We start from the raw sequence: 26,315 nt of genomic DNA, 5'->3' as shown, positions 1-26,315 counted from the left end.
CCCAATGAATCCCTAGCAAACTCTGTACCCTGGGTGAGAAACACTGGGTACGATTCTTCCCAGGGTCTTTTCACACTTTTGTAACGTTTTGCTATGGACCATGTTACAGTGTATTGTGTTTGTTTTTATGAAAATATAATTTGGATGAACATTTTCACAAATATCATAAAATATACAAAATAGGCACCCTAATCTTTGAGTTTTACAGGTTCGGTACTTTCAAAAGAATAGCTTGAAAAAGAGGTGAAAATTGGTTCTTACTGTTGATTGGACAGATGTTATCACCAATTTATTATACATAAAGATATGCTAGTTAAAAAAATATCTTTAATGTATGAATGGTTTATATAGAATGACATTAGCTTGAATCTGAGCTGCTTTTTCTTTTCCATTCAAATCACCTTATAGCAATTCAGAAGCAAGTCAAAGCAACTCTATGAGCAATGCAAAGACAAATTACACAATAGTCCCTGAGTTAAAGACATCCAACATATGGACGACTCCTAGATACGAATGCTCACTCGTATGCAGAACGAATGCAAGTCTTTTGGTAAACACAGCTGAGGTTATGGGTGATCTTAAGGACTGAGCTGTTCTGCAACCACTTGTAACTCTTTAATGACTAAGACAAACTCTGCAGTTGTTTCTTTTTGCATATCAAAGCACAGCTTGCTCCAGAAGTTAATGAATGTCTAGGCTCCATAATGTTTTTTTTTTTTTTTTTTTTGCTTTGGTTACCCAGAAAGAAGTTTGCTCTTGCCTAAGTAGTAAGTACCTGATTTTATGAGGTGGAATCTGAGAAGACTTCCAGTGATGTCAGCAGCGTGTCTCAAGAAAAAGCCCCAGCCCTGCACATGTTGTGTGGCATGGTAGTGCAATCAACACTCATTTGCAAGCAAATAGCTGGACTTGGAATGTGGGTGAGCTTAAGGGCTGAGCTGTTCTGCAACTTCCTGTAACTCTTTAATGACCATGACCAAGACAAACTCTGAAGTTGTTTTTTTGCTTTGCCTGTGATTATCTCACAGTGAGGATTTTATTCATCAACTGACACCACGCTGTGCATGCACAAAAATGTAAAAATAAATAATATATTGAGACAAACATCTGTCCCAATTGCATTTAATAAAATTATATGCCTGTTACGACTTACATATAAATTCAACTTAGGAGAAAAAACCTACAGTCCCTATCTTGTATGTAACCGAGGAATACCTGTATAGGAGCTCATTACTGTCAAAACTAAAAAAGTTTCAAGGCAAACACTTCAGCAACACAACACTTATTCTGAAGAGTGGGCATGAACTGGACAATGACTTCTTCTAAATATTAGGAGGTCATTTAATTACCCCATGCAAACATATAATAATAAAAAAAACAACAAAAAGATTTATTAAATAACATCACCCATAGTTTCTTCTAACATTTTTGCTTGCATGTTTTGTGATATATTTATAAGCTTCAGGTTTTACAAACAGTAAAAAAAAAAACACTGAATACAAAAAGAACAATGCGTAACGTTAGGTAAACGTTAGGGGGAAATGATTATCTTCAAAGAAATAAACAGAAAATTGTTTGCATTTATTGTCACTTAAACACACAGCAAAACATATGGACACAGTTCATCGAGCACAGAAAATACACCGAGCTCTGTTCTAATGATAGATGTGAGTGGGAGCTGTCACATCGCTTTTATCTTCAACAAGTATAGGCTCATTTAAAAAGTCATCCTTCTGTCAAAGCCTGAATCATATGTGCAATTACATAAAATCAACATAAATCAAATACAACAAACAGCCTTTTGCATGTTCAGCTATTATATCCAACAGTGTTTATACAGAACAGAATTTCATTTTAAAAAGTCATCCTTCTCTGAAATCCACAAGGCTCAATGAGATCTTAGCGGTCCATTAATGCACACGTTAATGAATTGTGTTATGGAAGCTTATCAAAAAGTGGGCTGCCAAATACCTAACTCCATTGCTCCTCCTAGCTTTTTGTTTTGTGCTTTATGCTACACAGCATATACACAATGAAGCTTATAGCTCGACTCTGTGCGGCACTGCCGCACACCCATGAAGCCACTGGGAATACTATAACTCCTGGGCATACATCATCTAATCAATGAGGGATTTTGCTACGGAGGTCTGCCATGGATCCAGCAGTGATGATGGTGGCGCCCATCTCTGCAGTAAAGACTGTCTCAACACAAAGAAAATCCAGTTTTCACTCACATGGGGATTAATGTCATTCACAGCATAACACAAAACAACACATTTTGGCCTCCTGGCTCTGGCCTACTAGACCCCAACCTTGGGAGACCTTCTCCCAGCTCACACAACTCCTCTGCCTGAGCCACACCTGGCCTCAGGCTGCAACTCCCCCTGACTCAAAAGCATGTCCATTTTTTATATTCAATGGCCAGGTGCTTCAGATACATCCTTTTTCAAAGTATTTTCCCACCACATTTCCAAAAAAACATTACTGCACTGTGAACTAGGCATGGTCATGGTTGTGACACTTTGCAGTTTTGAAGGTTTGTTCTACTCCCCAGCAAGCATAACATTTTCAAAAGCACACACATTGTAAGGAATAGCATTTTCAGAACAGAAATAGGATGACCATTTTACCCATTTTTAAAATCATATTTTCTTTGCACAGAATTTTCACCTCTAGAACTGTCCTGCAACTATTGTCAGTTGGCACAAAAATTACGTTCTTAAATGTCGCATCATTTTTTGACAAATTTACCATCTGTGCACTACATGCAGCATCTAAACCCTCTGCACTTGCAGACATAACTTCAAAGTTTTCATTTCCCAATGAGCTTACCTGTGGTGTGGCAACAATTTCAGATGTTTTTAAAGCTTTATCCGTCCCTTGGCACCATGTGTTTCTGTCTGCTACATATTATAAAACAGTATTTCATATTTTCTGTAAGAGCAAAACTTTAGCAACCATTTCTGTGTATGACATTTGTTTATATAGTAAACAAATTAGTAACCATTTTATTTTTAAACTTCTGAACTGTAAAACTGTGCCTACAACACACTTTTGGATATAGAAATCAGTATGCATTTTTTTACTTTTAAACTTGCAGATTTTATACTTCAAGTTTCATAATCTGGAAATATTTAAACAATTGCAGATGCGCTGTTTTGGAAAAAAATACATACCTCTTTCTGGTGGTATTTAATTGCCAATTTCAAACGAGCTAGGTCATTGCCATTCTGCTCTTCGAGGAGACCATTATCATCCCTATAGTTAAGAATAATTTCCAGTTCCCTGGAACTTCTTGTTTGGTCCAGGAGGTCTTTTGCAAATTGCTTACATTGCCTTGACAGTTCCTCGTACTCAGATTTAAACTCATTTTCCACTTTACTTAACTCCTGAAGCTCCCAGCTTAGTTGAAATGCAGTAAGAAAGGGATCCTCACTTGACAGTGCAATTAGAGATGGGCTTGCCAGTGCTCTGTAGATATTTAGTCTTGAGCGAGAGTGTCTTAAACTATCCACATCAGAACCAGAAACGCATTCCACGCAGTTACACCGGACCTCGTGTGGCCTTGGGATCGAGACGCCTTTTTGAACCAGGTGCTTTATAATTTCATAATTGTTTGTATGAGCAGCCAAAATGATTGGAGTGATGTCTGGAGTAAATTCAGAGAACTGTTTATCCAGCAGTATTGGTGGAACCTTGAAAAAGATAAAACACATAAAAAATTATATATTTAAAGTAAAAATGTGGGAAAAAAAAGGTACTAGAGCTTACATGAAACAACCAATGCTAGCCAAAAGATCAAGTCATGATGCTAAGACCAAGAGGAACATTGTTGTCACTTCACATAAACTACAAGTTTTGTCTTATTTTATACAAGGCCTGTTGAGTATAAAGAAAAAAACAAAACAAAACACATAACTAGTTTCAGATGAAGTACATGAAAACTAAAGCCCATTGTACATGAAGACAATCTAGAAGATATAGAAGATACTCCACTTTTAAAAGAAAGCTTCCAGACACCAAAAAAAAAACAACCAACACAATTACAACCAATAATGCAACTGCACCAAAATTGCAAAATACAGATAACAAAATAATACAACATCAACACAATCAATACCCTCCACCTTACTGGTAACTGCCTCAATCAAAGAAACTGTTCAAATACTTTCCTACAACCAGAGTTAGGTTCATCTGCCTACCACAATTTTGACTTTGACCCTGGCTATAAGGGGGCAGTAGTAATGAAGAATCTGGCTGCCTATTACCAGAAAGTAATAATAGCAAAACAATGGAAATATAGCACTCATATTCTAAACTTTACCTATCCATTAGCAGGGGAAGGGAGGGACAAAGACCTAATATGCCTAATGTGAATTGGAATGTTAATCCCCTTTATTCCCACAGATGTTAAAGTTGTAGCTTTAGTTCTTTAGTGCTTAAGTCAGCCATTCTGAACCAGGGTTCCTCCAAAGACTGATTGGGGATCCTCAAACTGTGGCTGATTGACCTCCTTTTTGAGGATGCCCACACTATATGGGTGCGATCTTTCCACTGGCTCCCAATTTAAATTGCTCCTTTTGACTTCTCAAAAACTGGTTTTAGAAGGACCTCCCTGAGACCCAAAATCATTTCAAGGGTTCTTCAGAGGTAAATAGGCTGAAACGTCTGTCTTTAGTGCATCATGCATGGAAATATTTAAACTGTGAATGCTGTAGTAAGTATTACAGAAAAACATAGCTAATACATTGCAAATACAACATTGCTTTATAGAAACTCATTTGGAATTTGGCTGAAATAATAAACGCATATATCTCACATTACCTATTCTGGTAAATATTACTAAATAAGGAAAAAATAGGTGATACTCATGCAAACTGTCTCTGTATGGCCAAGCAAGCAGAAATCTATTTGAAAAGCAACATTAACTTTTGCTCTGAGCAAACTTTACAAGACTATTCTTGCAAACCTTGCAACATTAGTATTCCAGATAAAAGAAAAGTATATTTAACTATCTTAAACTTTGTTTCATTCAGATATAGTCAGGATATTAAATTAGGGTAATAATTGGATTTGTCATTTGTGCTGGCATTACTCTACAGGCAGGGAACAAGTCATCGATCCAAAGAGAAAACTATTTACTTATCTAGGAAACAAACTAAACATTAAAAATCCATGTTATCCTTATCAGTTGACACCAAATCCAATTTTTCAAAGTTGACTGGTTTGTATCTTCTTGGCAGATACAATTTTCCTTTTAATTAATTCCAAACCATCCATTTTTTCATGATTGTAGTGAGATGATGTTGATAGGGCTGAGAAATTCAAGATCTGGAATGTAACATTTTAGTTGCCTCTTGCAGAGAGGAGTACATATAATCATTTCAGCTGCTAGAACCAGCATCAAATAATTTGTAGCTATTTGAAGCTATGCCAAGCCCTGAAAGGGTAAGACACAGATGAACTAGAAGAAAAGCTAGTATAATTTGAAATGACAGCAATTGGTACAGCTATGGGGTATGGCTCCAGGAAATAAAATAAGTATCTGTGGGAGAATGCTACGCTTAAAGCATGACAACTAGTCTTAGCAAAAACAATGAAAAAATAACAACATTTTTATCTGAAGATGCTGTTGGAAAAATTAAAGTTTATGAAAGTTTCACAATTCCAATGTAACTACATTTGAGTCTAAGCTTTATTTAAAATTTAAGGAAAATACAAAATGAAAACAATTAATGCCTAAAGCGTCCCTTGTAAAAATCACAGGTAAGGCTGTATACCCCCAGGCACTTCACATGACATTAATGCAAACATGTAATAATACTTTATTTGCATGGTTCATATCAAAATGATCAAAATGTAAAGAAAAACAAAACAGAAGTTTTGAAACCACCCACTTTGACTTGCTTGGACCTCAAACAGATAAGTTCTTTCATTAGTTAAAACAGACCTGGCTTTTTGACATAATGAAGTCCTGGTTTGCTAAAGTCATAAAGGAGATTTTTTTAACCAAATTGTCAAACAAAATAAGCCTGTAGTGTGGGTGGGTGAATTTTTGTTTTTTTGCACAAAACGTTGACAGATATATCATAGGTGGTGGGACAAATTTTCATTGTTATGAGACAGATTTTTACTTATGCACATTTTAGGCTACGTACACACATTAGATTTTTAGACAATCCTTTTCCATCATTCTGGGAGGAGGTCTTGCCAAGCAAAAGAAGCCTTTGCACTTTTTTTCTGCTGCATATTTATGGACTGAAATTTTCTTTCTCTGCATATTTATGGACCATTGATTTAGTGCTTTCCAGGAACTTCGATGGTGAGTTATCAGTGTTCTCATATAATCTGCTGAGTCGGGAAAATCTTATACATGGGCTGTGTTTTCATTTAATCTGATTCAAGGTCTTTTCTTTTTGATGTATGTTTGAATGGTGACTCTCAAATGTCCAAACATGGCATCAGGGTACTAAATGAATTGGTGGGTTTATATAACACAAATCTATTTATAAGGTAAAATAAATTTATGTGAAAAAAATTTATGACTACAAATGTTTAATTTTTTAATATTTCTTTCCAATTGGTGAACTTGACTGCGTTAAAGTTCAGGAACACAATGTTTGCTGGTAACCTCCATTAAAGTCCATAAAAGGTGAATTTGGCTTGTAGGTTCTCCCCTTTTCTAGGGCTAATAGGCAAACTACTGGCTCTAAGAAAGAAGGCAGAAACCAGGCACTGTCCTGGGTAACAAATAGCAATGCAAGAAAATATATTATTTAATATGCTTAGGCAACGAAAGAGACCATCGTGCCACACAAACCTTTAAAAAAGCTGGGGGATGCCCTACAGTGGACTTCAGTTTTGAATATTCAAAAAACAGCTTGGAGTGTCCCCTAACATTGAAACCAGGCTCTTTAACAGGTATGAAACCTGAGTGTCCAGGAAAAAAGGGGGGGCAGTGTATACCCTGTCTGGAAGAACCATACACATCAAATCATAGCTGCCCAAAAAGCACGGGCAGTGAGCATTTAATAGGGCTGCCCCAGATAGCCCCTACCACACACCGAGAAATGACTACAAGGGTACATAATATCCCTTACTCAACCCAAACCTTTGGATAATCTCTTCCAAAGCTATTACGCTACACAGGGCAATGAACATTAGATACTGAGTTTCCTTGCCATGACTGGCCATTACCAGACAAAGACCAAGTACAAGCAGTAACGTCACTGTGACTTTATTTTTGGACTTAGACTTAGTCTATCTAAACAGATACATACTTTTACCTTAGTTTTTGGTTTATTTTATTGTTTTCTTTAAAGAACATAAACCACCCAACCCTTAAACCCGACCTTGGTTCGGGTTAAAAAAAAGTTGCAATGATCGATAAACCCAAACTTTTCTCACTGTATGAAAATCATCACTTACCTGGTCCCGTTGTGATCATCCAGCGTCGTGTTCGTGTTCCAGCGTCGTTCTCCAGTGTCGTCCTCCAGCGTCGATCTTCCTCTCCAGCGTCGGGTGCCTTCTCCGAGAAGAAGAAGCCGGCCGGCGGAGAAGAAGAAGCCGGCCAGCTTCCTCTTCTCCTTCCGTAGCGTGTACGTGTCCCTCGGCGATGACGTTGGCGCGTGTGCGGGAAATTCAAATTCAAACTGATTCAAACACATTTTGTATTGGATTGAATACAAACTCCTGTATTCAATCCAATACAAAATAATATAAAATAAATACAAAGTATATAACTGGTAAATTCAAATTCATATTTTTTATTGGATTGGATACAAACTCCTGTATCTAATCCAATACAAAATAATACAAAATATATTTATGTGGTTTTGTCTATAGGTATGTGACGTTGGACTGTTTTAAAATTTACCACACTAGGGAGGTGTTTTAGAAAAATATATTACTATATACTATATATATATATACAGTATACCGAATTATCGCATTTTCAGTATTTTTCATTTATTTATGTATTCTTGTTTAAACTGATTTTTGTGTTTTAATTTTATTAAAAGTATTTTTTTTTTTTTTTTACATGATTGTGTGTTTCAAACATTTTTTATATTCATGATATTTACTAGAACCCTCTTTGGACATATTTCTGTAGGTTACAGGTCCACAATTTAAAAAAAAAAATTTCATGAAAAACAGTGTACCGCTTTTGGTACAGAAATCTAGACATCAGTGTAATGCCCAGGTGGTTAAATACCAATAAAATATAGGAAAAAAGTGGGAAAAAGATTCCAAATTACAAATTTCCTTCACACAATTTAAAATGTAACAATGAAAGAGTTTTAGGAGGCACAACATTTATTTGAAAGCTCGGCACCTTTAAAAATAGTCTGTGAAAAATATAAAATATTAGAACACATCTATGGTCAATTTATTTTATCTAGAATAAATGTACTGTGCTATTGTAATGGCAACTTCATATCTAAAATCTGTAAACCAATTCAAACAGAACAGATAGTATGGAGAACAAAGTGATGCATTCATTTTTATTCCATTTAAAAGAAAATATAACTTGTCTTCCTAAAAGCATTAATTACCAGACAAGATGCAACTAAATCACTTGGTAATTATAATTACTACCATAAAACTAGAGTAATTTAGATAATGTGAACTCACATGATTTATTAGTCAAATGTTAAAGTTTTTATCACACAGCTATTCAGACTTTCTAGATTGTTGACTGTTGTTGAGCTTATAGTGCACAAACTTTGCAGAAGAAATTTTACCAAAACCATGCAAGATGACATGGGTCACTGCGTCATTTGGCATGTCTGCTGTAAATTACCTATAAGGAAAAAGCAACAGACAGCTCATTGAGGAAGTCCAGAATGAAAAAGAAATGAATTGATGTAATAGTGTATGTCCATAGGTCACAATGTAATAGCCATGTATGGGTTTCCATAGAGAGTTAACAATACTTTTCCAGTTTTCTTCCCAGCCCCTTTTAGATGGGTGCACCACCCTACATTTTTCAGGAACCACCTGGCTGTTTTGGGTGATTACTGAATTGTTGGGTCACATTACAAAGGGAGCTACCCACCTGCATTTTCTTCTCACCCAACTTGAAAACATTTCTGGGGAGATAACTGCTTTTTGATCAACGAAGAATGGAGGTTTACATCTATCATTTTGGTGTCTTAACCACTGGCAGTTCCTAGGACTGCCAATCAAAATAAAATGTAATTGAAAATGATATTTTTGGGAGGAAGTCAATTATCCTAACTGCATGTTTTTGGAATGTGGAGGAAACTCAAGCAAACACAAACAGAATATGCAAACTCTATGCATATAGTGTCCTGGCCGAGATTCTAACCTGGGATCTAGCGCTGCAAAGGATAAAGTGCTCTATGTCAGTAGAATACAAATATTGTTGATGAAGCACTCTAAAATTAAAACCAATAAATACTTAGCTACGTGGGGGGTAGCAATTGGAATCTTTACTCTTTGCAGAATTATGTGCATTGGTGCTATCTGACATACGTCAAATATTGAGCCCCCCACCCTCCCGTATACCGTGGTTCTACCTGTGCACTGCTATATCTCTACAGGACGCAGAAGTAACATTTTTTATACTTGACTATACTTAAAAGTAGAACACACAAAGAAGAAATGATCATCCTGGTAATTCTAATGTTTTACCTTTTTATTGAATACCCTATGAATAACACAGGCAACTGAACGTTAGATAATAATTATAAGTGGCTCACTTGCCTTGAGTGTACATTTCTTTACCTGTCAAGTAAGAAATAAAACCAGCTATTGTTTCTTTTCTAGTCTTCTATAATTGGAATTTTCTTTTTTTTCTGTGAGCTGCTCTCCTTTTTAATGCTCACTAAGTACATTTTATATATTTTATTGGTGTTTAACGCTTTAAAGTGTATTTGCTTAGCTGTAGGAAATGTGAAATATGGAAATTGCAGATGTCTTTTGTTATCATCTTATGGCCATCCTATCCATAACTATGTCTATTTAAAACAATACATTATATTCTTAAATGACTCTATTTATAAAACAGAGACTCCAACATTCAAATACTGAATCAATACCTGCTATTAAAACACATGGACCTGGAAGATTCCCACAAAAGAATGTTTGAGGGAATGCCTGATTCCCTGTTTCATAGTTAGAGCCTAATGTAGTGGTATATGTGAACCATAACTTCCCCAAAACTGCTTATTTTCTAATAAAACAATAGTATAATATTAATAAATCTCTGTAAAGCAGTATGAGCATTGCACTTCCTCTCTCCTCAGTACTACAGCCTGGGGAATGGAATACCAGTTCAAGCAGTACCATTGAATGATAAAAAAAAAACACTGTTGGGTGCCGTGCACAATTAGTTTCTACAGCGTATGCTTCCAGACTGTAAAGCAGGGGGTCAAACTCAAATACACAGAGGGCCAAAATTAAAAACCTAAACAAAGTCAAGGGCCAAGCTTAAAAATTATTGAAACAAATTAGGAAGTTTTTCCTTCTCATTATATATAAACCCTTTTCATACAGAAACAAAAAGGTTTTGCTTCACATTCAATCTGGAACAAGCCTATATAAGAAAAAATCTTATGCCTCTTTCTCTATTTGTAGCCTTCTGAGTTAAATTTCAGTTGTATCTTTTTTGCACGGGCTAACAATAATAAATACAATTTTCTTGTGAAAAATTGAAAATCCAACCATTCAAGTCCATGCCTTGGAGAAGCAAGGAAAAGCACAGCTGAGCGGGAGTGCTGGAAATGCCAGACGTGGGCAATGTGTGGCTGGAATTCCCTATCATTGAAATAGCTCTGCTACTATAATTCCCGGCATTACTTGCGTCTATAAAACAGTCCAATACCGGGAAATGTAAAAGCAGAGAGCCTGCTGGTCTATAGATGCAAGTGATGCCGGAAATCAATGCAACAGCGGACCAGCTGCAGTTCATTTTTAGGATTTCTTTGGGGGACAAAAAAAAAGGATGTTGGGGGCTGATTTGGCCCCCAAAGTCCAGAGTTTGACACCCCTGCTGTAAAGCAAATGAAGCCCCTTTCACTATATTGACTGCAATGTGAAAAAAAAAATGGTTTGCATAGCTGGGCTAAGAAGGAAAGTGACCTCTTGATGCCTAATGACCTTGAAACAGATCATGTAAAAGCTCTTGCCAGGCATTCTTCATGGCAATGTGCAGAAAGCACACCACAGGACACGACAACCTCCATGCTGCCTAGTGAAGAATTATAAACTAACCATAGCCCTTCACAAAGTGATGCATTTGCAGTAATTCCCTTCAAACCAAAATGGAAAATACTCCTTTAGTGCTCCTTTTGTTCCTAAAGTTGTATTATTATTGAAAAGATAGGGATATATAGAAAATGCAAGAGTAATACAGACAAGAACAGAATGGTAGGGGTAGGGGCCACAAAAGGGTGAGCATGGGCTCGTATGGGATTTTTTAACATGTCCAGTATTGGTAACCTCCAGAGATGACAATAAAGCCAAGTACCTAAAATAGGAGTCCACAAGGGGAAGGAAAAGGCACGGGGGGAGATTACTAGGTGTGATTGATGACATTCTCATTCCCCACATAATAATGTTTGAGCCAAGTGATTGCCCATTCAGATCCCAGACCTGCACCAATGGAAGCTGTCACATGCTCCCCCAAAACTGAAAGTACTTGAAAGGGCAATGGGGTGAAATGAGAGCATTTCAAAGGTACAAATGTAGGTGGGATTAGGTTGACCTGCACTGACAAGTGAAAGTGACTAAAGTGGAAGTAATTTACTAAAATGTCCAACCTCTTCATTAGGCAACAAAGAAGTCTGCGCCCCTTCCCTCCGTCATCAGTTGCACTAGGACTACAAATTGAAATTTTGTCTGGTAAATTTAACGGTGAATGTACATATATATGGATGTACTTTAGAACCAAAAAAAGGAAGTTACTTTGTATAATTATGCTTCCATAATTGAAGTCATTGTGATTGTTCCACCTTAATGTTTCTGAACTAGAAAAATAAAATCACATTTTGATTTGTTTTCCCAGCCAATGTTGTATTTTTCTTCCTTTGCACTTTTCTAAAGAAAATGCAATGCTAATTAGTAAACATGTGACTGGTTGTTGTATCACAACAATAAAAAAAGAAACTTTCCTGGGTGATTTACTAACTCATATTATCGATTGTCAACACTACGCACTAGCCATACGATTTTATTTTATATATTTCATTTGTCTAATTATGCTTCTAAAATCATATTCTGAGAAGGAGGTGAAAAAACAAAAATATAAGTTAATTAGCCGATAGATCACACAGAGGGCTGGCAGGTTATTGTTCTAATTATGTACATATATCTAATCTTGTGTTTTGCAGATGCAGCATTCAAATAATAGGAACGTTTACATAATATATACAACAAATAGCAGGAAAGTTATTTAAAGTAAAAGTTAACTGCTTACTTAGAGTGAGGATTTTGAAGCACCCCCAAAGCTAACACTTGTTATTTTTTTTTTTTTTTGCTTTTAATTAAGTTGGGTTAAAAAGTTGGGTTAAGTTTTAATAAAGTTAACCCCATTTCATTTTTTTTGCCTGTTTTCATGTTGGGAATATTTACAATCTCTCTCCTGAGGGCCATCATTAAAAGGTAGTAATTGGAAAATTAAAAAAATGTGTATTTGTTAATGTATCAGGAACATGGAAGTCCTCCAATGTGGAAATCACTTTGAATGATAATAAAAGTGGAACTAAAAAAAAAAAAAAATACTACTACGCAAGTGGTGGCAGGTGCCGCCATCTTCTTTCTTCTTGACTTCCTGTTTTTGATCATTGCCCATCTTATTTGGCTGGGCCAGAATGATGTATATCCTGTGCATGTGTGCAGGAGTTCATTTAGCTCCAGCAGCTGCAGGGGATGCGAGAATAAACCATGTATTCAACAATGTACCCCGGCATTCAATGATAAACGTTTTTAGGCACAAAAAGACAGCAATCTGCCAGGTAAATATGTTTTATTTACACAAAGGGACATTGCCTGTCTGATTCTGCAATAAAGACCTGTCTGCATTTTTTTAAGGTGGAACCCTGGAACTCCACACACTGGAAAAAACAACTTTTAATTTTCTGTTGTGTCTATTGGACAGGAATGGATATCTTCTCAGTAGGTAACAGAGGGAAAAAAAAAAACAATACTGATATATATCTATTAGAAAAACTTTGTATTTTTTGCTTTTCCTACCTTTTCTTGAAGGTTTGTGTGCTGTTTAGGTATCATTTTAGTACAACAGCTGTAAACAAAAGGTGTCAGAGAAAGATATCCATGCACACCTGCCCCATTCGCTGACTGCAAATTGGAAATATGAAATATGCCCATTCAATATTTCAAATGTATGTAGATAAAATAGAAAGCAATGTTTCAACTATCTATACACTTTAGATAATATATTGATACAAAGAGTTCTTTTAAATAAAATCAAGTGTAGTAAAACTGTCATTAAAAATCACAGAAGAGAAATAATGACATAATAGTGTTTAGTAAATTAAGTATTGATTTCTAAAAATAAGACATCTCAAGAAGGCTGTATTTATTTATGAGCCATTAGGCAGCTCTTTTATTCTTTTTGATACATAAATCAAAAAGATTTTAGAAGATACCAGAAAAAATACATAAATGTAGAAACACAATATTAGTCATCCCAACAACCTAACAATTCCCTAATGATATTTGAGAGAAGCTATTGCTAGAAAAAAAAAAACATAATAGCAACAGAGACCGGAATAATGACAGGAAAATCCCATCATAGGAACTGATTTTTTAAAGCTCTGCAAGGCTGGAGAGGATACACTTTTATCAGTGAAGCTGGGTGATAAAGCAAACCTGGAATGGATTTCTTAAATGTCATTGGCTATCCATTCCAGGTTTTCCAGATCCATTCCAGGTTTGCTCTATCACCCAGCTTTACTGATGAAAGTGTATCCTCTCCAGGCTTGGAGAACTTTATTAAATCAGGGCCATTACCTCTAGTCTATGGCACCTGCCAGCAATGTTCTCCAATGGCACCCACTGTTCACATCATTTCCACAATGCTCATTTTTTGTCAAGTAAATATGAAATACTGTACATCTATATTTTTGCCAGCAGATACAGATTTCTCCTTTCTTATTTTCCTCTCCTATTTTTTTACAGCCTGTAGAAAGTCATGAGATCAGTGTTTCTTTTTAAAGCCCAACCCCTTGGCTTTGGGCACCCTCCCAGTTGCACCCCACACCCTCGATACCTGCATATCATTTTTGTATATATCTATCTTATTGTTGACTACAGCTAACAATATAATGAAAAGTTAAGTGAGCAGTGGCTTTTTGGGAATGCACCATGTGCAGTGTAAAGAGGCTTTACGAATGAAGTTACACAGGAAGAAAAAGTATTTAAGGCTCTGAAAAGACATCACAGAGGATTGGACTCCTGAAAGAGGATGTAGGTAGCCTTCCGGCTGGAGCTGGAGGGCCACATACCTGTCTAAACTATAAATTACATAAATAACTTGTGGCTGTTGGCCTTGCTCCCCTTTTTTCTTTTAAATGTCTTACTCCTTTATACTTCGACTGGCACTGCAGAATCCTTGGCAGCTGGTATCAGTTCCATGACCACCATCTCAATCCTTTCAATTGACTGAGCATTGTCACTACTGCTGGTTCACCAAAAGATTGATAACTGATATCAGTGCGGAGTCTTCTCATCATTGCTTGCAATGTTTACCAGCTGGGGTCAGTCCTCCTCCTTTTCTTTTTGAACTCTTTGCAACTTCTCACTACCTCTTTGTAACCCAAACCTCTGCAGTATATCCTGCTCCATTACCTGCCATGTAGTGCTATCAATTGTTTGGTATTAGTTTGTGGGCTGGATAATGGATAAGGCAACCTGGAGACTACCTGTAGCGGGCTTCCTGAATTAGTGGAGGTCACTAAGCAATCTCTGACTGGGAGGAAATTTAGCAATTTAGTTTTAAGGAATTGGAAGGGGTTAGCTTAACCTGTGCTTTATGATTTCGCTTAAAAGTCTTTAAATTAAATGTCTGTTAAAGTTCTACTCACTGGAATGCAGTGTGCCACGATGCACATGGCATAGTGTACAGAGGTGCATTGCATAAGGTCTAGTATTGTCTGTGTCTTTGTGAACATATTTCTATTTGAGACAGCATGGCACTGAGTGTATATCTGCAGAATTTTCATAATTGTCAGACTGTGTCTTAACAGACGTGTTTTGGTTTTTGTCAGTGCTGTACTGGTTGACATGTAGACATTTTTATGATAGTGTCAGTTCATTCCTATGTGTTTGCTTGTTTCAATATTAGGGCAATTTTATTGTAATTAATTTTAGTGTGATAGTAGTAAAGTTTAATCCATCATTTTTGTGCAGGTTACATGTAGATTGATATGGAACATCAAATATTTAATGTACAGCTCTGCGTAATATGTTGGCGCTATATAAATCCTGTTTATTTATAATAATAATAATGTTCTGTGTATCTGTGAGTATGTGTATCTGTGTAAGGTTATGCAGGGTTGACAGCTTTTCTACCAGACCAGTTCAACTCCAGTCCTCCAGTACTCCAGTGCCACATACATGCTAGCCATTTTCTTATTCTTTGTAAATAACTCCTTATTTACTGCTGTGTTAGAGAAATACTAAAAAAGTGTAAAAAGCATTTGCGGAGGAGAAGGTGATAGGTAGCTTGCATAAAGGATACAAAAATATAAATCTGGTCCTGTGTAAGACCCAAGGGATTAGAATAATACAAAGGGATGGGATTAAGTCTCCCGACTTTCTGCAGGAAGCTTGGACAAACTGACTAAGGCTATGTTCAGATTGGCCATGTGGTTGTGGTGTGGTTATTTCCTTTTACAGTAAACTGCTGCCTTGCAGGGGATTCTACAAGCAGCTTCTTCCTAGGGCAGCCCCATAAAAAATTAATGAGGACGGCAGTGAGTGGTACAGTATCATTCACTGCCGCCAGCTATTAAATGTGCAAACACTGGTTCTTCAAGAACTCATGCCAGTGACCGAGCAGCCAGCTAGGTGCCAGCCACCGGGAGCTGCACAGGATTGCTTGACTTTAGACAGGTCTAAATCTGCCTTAAGCGTAGAGTTCAGATGTTATAAAAGTGGTCAAGCTCTAAAGATATGCCAATTTTATGTCATCAGTGATACACATTTCACAATCTCAAAACTCATATGTACAAGTATATTCTCCTGAGGAGCATTAGCAGTTCTTGTAAGCAAACAAGAAAAAAAATAATGATTCTAAAGTTTAATGATTGAAGTTCTAAACTTACATCAAGTTATAACTATTTTAACCACTTCTAAAATGAAATCTAACCCCAACTACACCAGTTTTTAATTTAAACATATTTTAAATATGCTATACTTATTTACGGCTTTGAGATGCAGCATAAGCTAGTTTATAAAGTATTTTCTTTAAATAATTAAAGAATAAACCCAAATGAAATTAAAGAAGTTGCAGTGACTTTAAGAATTCTGATTTCAGTCCAAGAGGCATTTTAAATGTTTTTGTGTTTCCTATCTAGCCTGTGATTTCATAAGATAAACAAATTCTATATTGGAGCAAACTTTAAAAAATGATATATACAGTTCTAGATTTCATGAAATTGAAACCAAATAATTTTGCCAACAGAAAACATTTATAAAATGACAGAAACAATTTCATGACATTTTTGTGACATGAAAGTGGAGATTAGAAATGTTGTATTGAAACTTATAGCACAAGTGATCTCATGTAAGAACAATTTTAATAATATATATTGGTAGAATTTACAAAAAGTGGTGGATTTTACCTTTTATTTCAAGACTTCTAAAGTGTAAGGTTAAATGTACATTACAGGAAAGAATGATGGTGGCAATCATATATGGTTGTATCGGGCTATCATTCTTCTAATTGCTATATTTTTTATTGGGCCTAATTTAATACAGAAAAACTTGGTATGTCATTGATGTATTGTATTGATGTATTGTATCTTGTATTGATGAGCCAGAAAAAATGCAAACCATGCTTGAATGTTTGTAGACTATAAAGAATTATTACGCACAACATTATAGGTTCACCTGATGACAACTTTAATCTAATTTCTGGTCTTGCTGTTACAGAGTCCAAATGTCAAGCAGTAGACATAGACAGGAATAGACAGGAATAAAAATGACACAGAAATATTTAGGGCTAGTTCAGTCCATTGATGAAAATGATAGTTCCTGGGAAGCCTCAGACAGTTGGCACCTTGCTAGCCATGTAGCCCTTCCCATGCTGCATGGGTTCTTAATGAACCAGCTTTTGTACATTTCACAGTGGTATCAAGCCATATACTATTGCCCCCATCTATTCTCCATGGATGTCTCACCTGCAGGTAAGGTTCACAAGAGTGAAAAAGCAGTAACTGTTGTGAGTGAGGTGCGGTTCCTCCACCAAAGAAGAAGAAACAACCACAAGGCAAGAACTGGCTTATCACTTTTAGGAACTGCACCACAATCCACTGGAGAAGACCTGGACCAGGACAGGTCACCAAGGAATCCAACAATCTCTTGGCTGGTTCCAGGAATCTCAGCGTTTAGAATTTACTAAAAGCCTTATGTCTGACAGAACTTATACTGTTCAACCAAAACCTTCTCTGCCATACAATGAGACACCTTTTCCTAATATACAATAAATGTCTATGATAGTATTAAGTAGTGTTGGTGTTCGAGTTCAGGTTGTTCTTCTATTCGACCCGAATATGGCTGTTAAAATTCGGATAGACCTGACCCGAAAAAAAACGAGATTCGACGGCAAAAATTTGGATAAAAAATGTGTCAAAAACAAAATAAAAATGAATGGTAAATTAATTTATTGAGTGTTTGTGTTTAACTTTTTTTTTTTTTTACAGATTATCCTACAATGACATGATATCGCTTACTCTGTAACACACTTTCTAGCACAGTAATATTATGATACATTTGTTACATTTTTCTTTTATCCACTGCAAGAAAAATGTAACAAATGTATCCTATTACTGTGCTGAAAAGTGTGTTACATACAGAGTAAGAGATACCTCTAGTGCGGGGCATCTTCCCAATGATTTCAGCCGTGACTGCAATCATTGAGAAGAGTATGAGATCCCCGGGGCAGTACAGGTTAATTAACCTGTAGTGCCCCCGGGATCGTAGTGGAACTGCAGAGCTCACCTGCAGTTCAGTTCCCGCGGTCACATGACCTTGGGAACTTTGCGGTCACAGCTGTGACTACAGGTGATCTCCGGGCACTAGAGGTTGAATGAAGACAATTTTCCCCATTCATCACATCTAGTACACTGTGTTCTTGGATAGAGAAACTCTATCTAAGAACACATACTACTAGTACAGTACGGCAACAGCAATCAGGATCGCTGCTGCAGCCCTGTAGTATGTGTTCTCAGATAGAATTTCTCTATCCAAGAACACAGGACTCCCTTTAAAGCTTTTTAACAGAACCTCTTGAAATAACATTCATGTCTTAAGAAACCCCTGCTATAATTCACCGTCTGCAGTACATTACCTGGTAGTCAATAGAAAGCATGCCTTCTACATTGCTAGCCAGTTGAAAGAATGTCACCCCTACAGGTAGCCAAAAACCATTAATCAAATCATTGGTGTCAGTTAAACCGACAAGAAAGACACAAATTGCTCATTGCTCAAGGAATTCTTTAGCAACCTCTGGTGGGTACCTGGTTGAGAAACACGGCTCTAGTAGATAGCCAACAGTTTACAATTGTGCCGAGACCACTCAGTAAAAATTCTTCTCTTTAACAGTTACCTACTAAATAAATCAGTCCGTTATCATGCAGCATTTTTATTCAGCCGGCATCAGGAACAGACAAACTAAAATAGTGAAAAAAATAGAATAGATACTTTTAGTACAGTACAGACTATAGGTATGAATACAACGATAAATACATCCAATTATTCTCAAACTACTCAGATAACCACTTCAATATCTGAGAATATAAATAAAGCAGGCAGGAACTGGAGATAGAATCCAAGCAAACATGTAGACACACATTTCCCATAATGCTAACAATTTTCTTCTTGATGCTCAACAAACTGTTGCCAAGGATAAGGATATATCTAAATAAAATCATTCACTAAACATTGTTTTTAATAATTGTCTTCCAACAATAAACTTTAAAACCACAGCACAAACAAGCATATTACTAAAATGACTTGTTATATTTATCAGAATAAAACAAGACTATTCCTAAAGCACTTCAGGTCACTAAGCAAAATTAATATAACTTTTCTTCTAGAACCGAGATTCCATTAAAAATTGCCACCCAGTCAGCATTTAACTAACCTAGTGAACAAAGAAATGAATATTAGGAAAGAGATTTTCAGGCTGGTATTTTTACCCTATAATTTTTGTGATATCCTAGGTCCACCAGGGCAAAGACTAGTATTTCACTATATTATTAAGGGAGAAAGATCTAAATTAATTTTGATATACTGTATTCAGGTTCTGTGGACCGGTTATATCAGTCCTTCATTTTTATTTTTAGAACTATACATATACTTTGTAAGATATAACTTTTGGAACATAAAGGAGTTCCATGGCCAGATTTAGGTGTATTAGGGTATATTTATGGAAAATATTATACTGTAATACAAAGATTTATTGAGTGATGTTAGATCAATAGCTACTTGCAGTTTCGGGGGCTGCTAAACAGCAGGAAACAAACCTTAATGTACCGGGCAATTACATTCATTTAGGTCAATTCTATTTTTTATATGTTTAAAATACATATTTATATCCTTTTTGTCTATAGAAAGGATTATAAAAGATAAAATACAAGATCATTTTTAATTATTTAATACAGAGTATACCCATCAAAATAACAAAGCATTATGGGAAAGGTGTCACTACTGGCTCGGTTAATGGTATAAAAATGGCATTTTTTATATTTTAGTTCTGAGCATAGTAGAGAAATAAAGTATAAAAAATAACTATTTATAAAGTTTTTTACCTGAGTCACCCAACTTTTGCCCAAAAATGGATTCAATTAGATGAATCCATTTTCGCCTATGATTCAGTTGAATCCAATGTGAAAAATGGATGGATAAAGTGTGGGTAAATTTTGGGTACAGACATTTATGAATAGACCCGCTATATTCTATTCTAAAAACTAATCTTTAAACTGCCAACAATAATATTAGGGAACTGTGAGAAAGAATGCACCAGATTTATTATTACAAGTCTATTTTTACAAATAACAAAAAATTTGGCAATAATGGAAAAATGAATATATATAATTATATATAATTGACCTACCTGTTTTTCTCCACTTGGCTTTTTGTGGTTTAATAGCAATTCAACAGCTCCAACCACTTCTTTCCTTATGGCATGCAGCAAAGCATCCCCAACGTAGACATTGTAACTTAGCAATAGCTCAATCAGCTCAAGATTTTCATTTTCAATAGCGATCAATAATGCAGTTCTTCCCAGTGGATCAATGCAATTAATATTAATGTTGAAATAAATTTCTGCTTCATCAAGAGCTTTTTTCACGCTGGCATAGTCACCTTTCTCTACTGACATCAGGTAGGCTTTCTCATATGGTGAGAGCTCCGATTCAGATCGCACAATGCGCAGGGGAATCCGGTCTTGGAAAGGAGAACTGTTGCTTCTTCTGTAGTAGAACTGAGCCATTTTTTATGCCATGATCATTTTCTCTAAAAAACCAAAAGAAACATAATTGTTTTTTTTTTTGTTTTGCAAAGTAGTTTTAGTTGAAGAAAAAAATACAAATTAAATTATATTTGAGTAAAGACCCCTGCTCCCCAAAAATTAAATGAAATTAACGCACGAACAAAGGGCATTACCAATGAAATCTGAACAGTCTGAACTTTCTGCATGCTTAATCTGGGTCACCTACTTATTGGTTAGTGAGGCCAGCATTAGGATGAAAGACTCGAATCAGCAATGGCCGTTCCAATATTTCTTTACTAATGGATTCAGTTTAGGATGGTTTATTCCCCTCTCATTGGCATTTTTTAACGTTTTTCCAGACTGGAGAAGATAGACTATCATGTGGGTTTCAGCAAACCCAGAATGGATTTCCTAAAATACCTTGCTATTTATTATCCATTCCTGGTTTGCTGGACAACACAGGGTTCCCAATGATAGTCTTCTCCAGTCGTGAAGAGCTTTGATAAATCAAGCCCATAGTATTTTCATTTTACACACAAAGCAGGTCTCCCTCACTTAGTGCAGGTTCAGACCAGCTTTGAGATCTGGCACCTTGCCAACTGCTCAGTCACTTATATCACACCACTGGTTTTGCATATTTGACAGATTGCGACAGTGGGGTATCCTCTCCCATTCATACTATATGGAGTGGCCGCGAGGAAAAACTACATGTAGCGTATCCTGAGATGCAGAGGTTCCCTGGCGTGATAATGTGGTAAATGCACCAAAAACTTATGGCAAGTGTGGATATAGCCTTACTGAGGTCTCCATGTGGACATGCTGGTCCAAGACAGCTGCGTGTCAACTAATTATGTTAACTATTGACAACTGTGAAGCCAAGATTAGTAAGGCACCTTGTAAAAGGTCCTCGTGCATGAAAAATAAAAATGTTATAGGAAGCATACAACAATCCTTTAAAGGATATATCAACCCAAACTATATATGTAAAGTATGTAAGCATCTAAGCAAAGTCTTCTTTTAGACACCAATATAGGTGACTCAGCTGGAAGATTTCTCTCCTGTTCTTGTTAACATGACTACTTAAATAATCTGAATTTCCCATCACTTCCTGGCATGGCCATGGTGACAATGGTGTATCTACCTAGTAGGGACAGAGACAACTGAATGTTCTGGTGATCTTTCCAGTCTTAGCACTCTGTAATTAGCTTTCTGTTGCAGGCTGACAAAGCTGAGCCACTGGGTCTGATTTATGAAAGCTCTCCAAGACTGGAGAACATAAACTATCATGGGAGAACCTGGGTGATTGAGCAAATCCGTAATGGAGATAGCAAACATTTGAAGAAATTCATCCCATGGTATTTGGATCACCCAGGTTCTCCCATAAAAGTCTATGTTTTCTAGTCTTGGAGAGCTTTATAAATAAGGCCTACTGAACGCAATTGGCAGCTTATATCCTCAGGCCAAATCCTTGGACCTGCCTTGTCACATCTGATTGGTGTGAGGAAAGGCTAGACCGTTACTGTATAGCCTGTATTGTACACATTTTTGGAACTAGAAAAAAATCATCACCTAAAAATAATGGAAAATCCGGCCTGTAGAGAAAAATATTGTTAATTTGGTTAATTTTTGGTCTTTCTTTTAGGAGTGCTGAGGTGATATTTAAATAAAATAACCCCCTGACCAAGGGCCAGGGGGTTACTAATTTAACCCCCTGACCAACACCAAATCAAACCACAATTCCACCAAAACCATGGAGACTCCACACCAAAGATGGGCCCCCAATCCACCGTAATATTGAACCAAATGACCAGTAACCCCCGAGGACCTGAACCACTCACCACTGTGAACACCATCATAACAAAACCTTAAATAAAACTAAACAATCCCAAAAAAAGAAGGGTGGGAAACTTTCTTCTCACCCTCTCTAAGCTAATGGCCTCCCACTTCCTAATCCTGACCTTTTAACAACTTGACCCCTCCTTCACTTCCACCCCCTTGACCCCACCTCTTTCTAACTTCCAAAACTAAATAAAAACCCTATTCTAATCTACTCCCTGTCTGCCCAGTCATGCTGGCCTTCCCTAGGCTCCTTTTCACGCTTGTTGCAGGCCTGACTTGAAGTTGTGTATAGTATTTATTTACTTGTATTTATATAGTGTCATCATATTACACAGCACTTGACAAAGTCCATAGTCATGTCACTAGCTGCCCTTAAGGGGTTCACAATATAATGTCCCTACTATACTCAAATATCATCAATACAGTCTAAGGCCAATTTTGAGGGGAAAACAATTAACCTAACTGCATGTTTTTGGGATGCAGGAGGAAACCCACAGAAACATAGGGAGAACATGCAAACTTACTGAGGTTTGAACCTAGGACCTAGTGAGAAAGGCCAGAGTGCTAAAACTAAACTTGTAACTACGCTTCACTAAAAATATTCCTTTTGCTAATTATTTACTCTACAATATGGTTTCAAGATATGCATTAAAAATATCAATTAACAAACACTTTAAAATAATGCACAGAACAAAGACTTTGCCCATGTATTTGCATTTCACAGTTTATTACATATTCTTTTTTATTTTTTATTTGTCACTTCAACAAAGAAATTTATAATAGTTATGTGTTGTACTACAAATACCAACCTACTAGATTAATTTTATGATAATTGATGTCAGAGTCTGAAGGTGGATATATTGGAAGCTGATATGACAGGGATGGATGGCAGATGTGGATTTATTTTACTATGATATGTTATTGTTATTGTAATAATGTTTAAACCATGAGTCTCCTATTAAAGAAAATACAAATAACATTTGCATGCTGGTATTTACACTGTGTGTCACCCTTTTTTTGTCATGATATATTGCATTCTGTAATCAGTCTGAAAGAAATATTTGATTTATGGCTATAGAAAGCTATCGTTTTTTAGTTATTAAAGTTTATCTAAACTCAAAATACAAAATGCAATATATTGCAACTCACCAATCCCTAGATGTGACTGATTAATTTTTGTTCTTTATTTTCACCTGTGTATGCTGCTAATGCACTTCCTTTTCTAGGATGATAACACTCTTGCAGGAAGTGTGTATAGAAAATAAAACACCTCCACCCCTCCTCACTTCCAAAACATAGGGGAAGTGTTTTGTAGTTCGCAGAATTGAAGATGGCAGGTTTACTATGATTCATGGGATTTCTGTAATTTTTTGCCCTTTTGACCCTGCCTTACCCTGCATCTTGTTTTCTAAATGGCCAGAATTTGCTTTACATGGCACTTGGATACCTTGACCAGCGTAGTATTGGCTAGCTGATAGGATGCACATTTGTTCTTGATTCTTGTTGCTGACTTGATTTCATCTGACTATCCTCTGCTTGCTGCCTGGACTAACCACTGGTCTTTACTCTTTCAACCATAAAGCCTCTGACTCTTCTGGATTGTCCACCTGGCTGGCTGACCTCCCTTGTTTGATTTTTGGCCTGGCTTATCTTGACCACAAACTCTCCCACATCCTTGGACCATCTCATATCTCAGTCTTCTGTTTATAACACTTTGCCTCATACACTTTGGATGTGCCTTCTGGTTTATGAAGTCTTCCAAAACCATTGTCCTTCCCCTTGACCCTGTCTGTCTAGGGCAGTGGTCCTCAATCGTTTAGACGTCACAGACCACTAAATTTACGGACTTCGGACCCTGCATGCGCAGTGAGCCATATATTACTCAAAGGGGAATAAACTTCCCCCACAGTGACGTTATGATGTCAGAACCTGCCTACTCTCCCATCGCAGGTCTGAGCCTGTGATAAGAGAGTGGGTGGGTTGTGTCCACTGCCCTGAGCCTGCAATGCATACGGGAGACATGGTCCGCGGTTCCGGCCGGTGCACCCCCCCAAGCGAGGTCCTTTTTATGATCCCACTGGGGGGTGCACCAGCCAGGGCCACGAACCGCTGGTCTAGGGGGTTCACTTGGTTGTCTGTCAGTACTTGCCCTTCCCAGGCACCATGGTTGCCTGGTCCCAATGGACCTCCACAGGCTGAGCAGGTGCTTGTTTGTAGGCGAAGGCTACGAAGACAGATTTGGAAGGTCAGTGTCTGGGATAACCATGAGCACCAGCGAGCACACAACTAGCAGCATTTTATAGGGATAAAACACAAGAAGGTATAAAGGAGATGTTTTATATATGTATATATATATATATATATATATATATATATATATATCATACAAAAAAAGTTCTAAAACCATTGCACTTTCTTTTAAAAGACTGAACTCCCAGGGAAAAAAAGATAATGACAGCTATTAGCCAAAAAGTTAAAAAGCTGTGTTAAATCTAGACAGAATTGGGCTGATGCCGCCGACTCGCATAATCACAGAGCAGGGCAATTAATCAGCACACAATATATTTTGTTTAGACCATATCTGTATCGGTATGTCAGCGTTTCAAGTATTCCAAATGTGTGGCTCATTGTGTGTTTAGATAAGCAGAAATATTTTCATAATTAAAGGGTAAATGATAGAAAAAAGTAATCCCTGAACACCTCAACAGATATAAGCGCACAATGTTTCACGGCTCGTGACTTGCAGCAGCTCACCGATGACTCATAGGACTGGGACTGAAATAACATTCCAGCCCACAGATTCATGCAGGCGCCTGTACGGTGATTAGAAATCTGTGCAGCTTTGCTGGCTAACCTTCATCATAAATGTGTTTTCCCTGCCTGAATTCAAAAGTTTACCAACAATGACATAGGGCTAAATGGGAAATCTATGCCGCATACACGCTTTTTAAATAGGGTGGTTTATCTCATTGATTTGTTATTTTTTGCATATTACACAGCTATTTCAAAAGTATGATGGCCACGCTGCATCAAAACAATAAAGTAATTCGGAAAACCAGGCAGCAAACATCTTTCTTTGTGCCTAAAGTGTATCTCTATTTTTGGATAGAGTAGGGAAGAATTGGACCCTCTGTTTTGCTCTATATGGCCTCATTAAAGAGATTCACTTTTCTATTTATATTGATGACTATAAATGAGATGCAGAAAAACAGAAAGTGTCAGGGATATCAGACTGTTTCAGTTGCAGAGTTCTCCCCAATGTTCACCCTAGCCCTTTTTAACCAGGCACACCACCTGGAACTTTTTAGTGCTGGGTGGGTGGTTACTGAAGAGTGGGGTCGCAATACAGGGGCTGCCTACAATTTCTTACCACTCAGCTTTAAAAAAATCGGGGTTAAACACTGAGTTGCCAAGGTAAATACAGTCAGGAGAGAGGCCTTCCACATATCATTTTTGGCTAGACTATTTTTATTATAATCATCATCCGTGGATTAGCACCAACACATTAGGCAGCACTTTACAAAGTCCATAACCATGTCACAATCATATTGACCCTACTGCGGTCAGTTTTTGGGATTTGGGAGGAATATACAATATCAAGCAGAAAGTGTACTGGCTGAGGTTAAACATAGATCTATAGTTCTTCAATATGTGATTACTAACCAATAAGCCAGCATGCTACCTACTGCAAAACATGAAAATTTTAAACTCAAGTTATTTTATGTCTAAATGGTACATTCCTTTCTCCTGTTTTCCAAAAAACATGTATTCA

The 26,315-nt window shown here is 36.8% G+C and overlaps 1 protein-coding gene across 1 annotated transcript in view; it reads right to left on the bottom strand.

The window, feature by feature from the left end:
- The window catches only part of TRPC4 (transient receptor potential cation channel subfamily C member 4), a 94,113-nt gene that overhangs the window by 37,441 nt on the left and 30,357 nt on the right, over positions 1–26,315 (bottom strand). The window contains exons 2-3 of the mRNA XM_072403965.1: positions 20,327–20,727; positions 3,177–3,695 (exon numbers count right to left, since the gene is read on the bottom strand). Of these exons, the coding sequence (XP_072260066.1) occupies positions 3,177–3,695; positions 20,327–20,704 (897 nt within the window). The 5' untranslated portion in view covers positions 20,705–20,727. The remainder of the gene's footprint in view (positions 1–3,176; positions 3,696–20,326; positions 20,728–26,315) is intronic.

The sequence above is a fragment of the Pyxicephalus adspersus genome, chromosome 1, assembly GCF_032062135.1.
Source record: "Pyxicephalus adspersus chromosome 1, UCB_Pads_2.0, whole genome shotgun sequence".
Lineage (NCBI taxonomy): Eukaryota > Metazoa > Chordata > Amphibia > Anura > Pyxicephalidae > Pyxicephalus > Pyxicephalus adspersus.
This window is presented reverse-complemented; position numbering and strand designations above follow the sequence as displayed.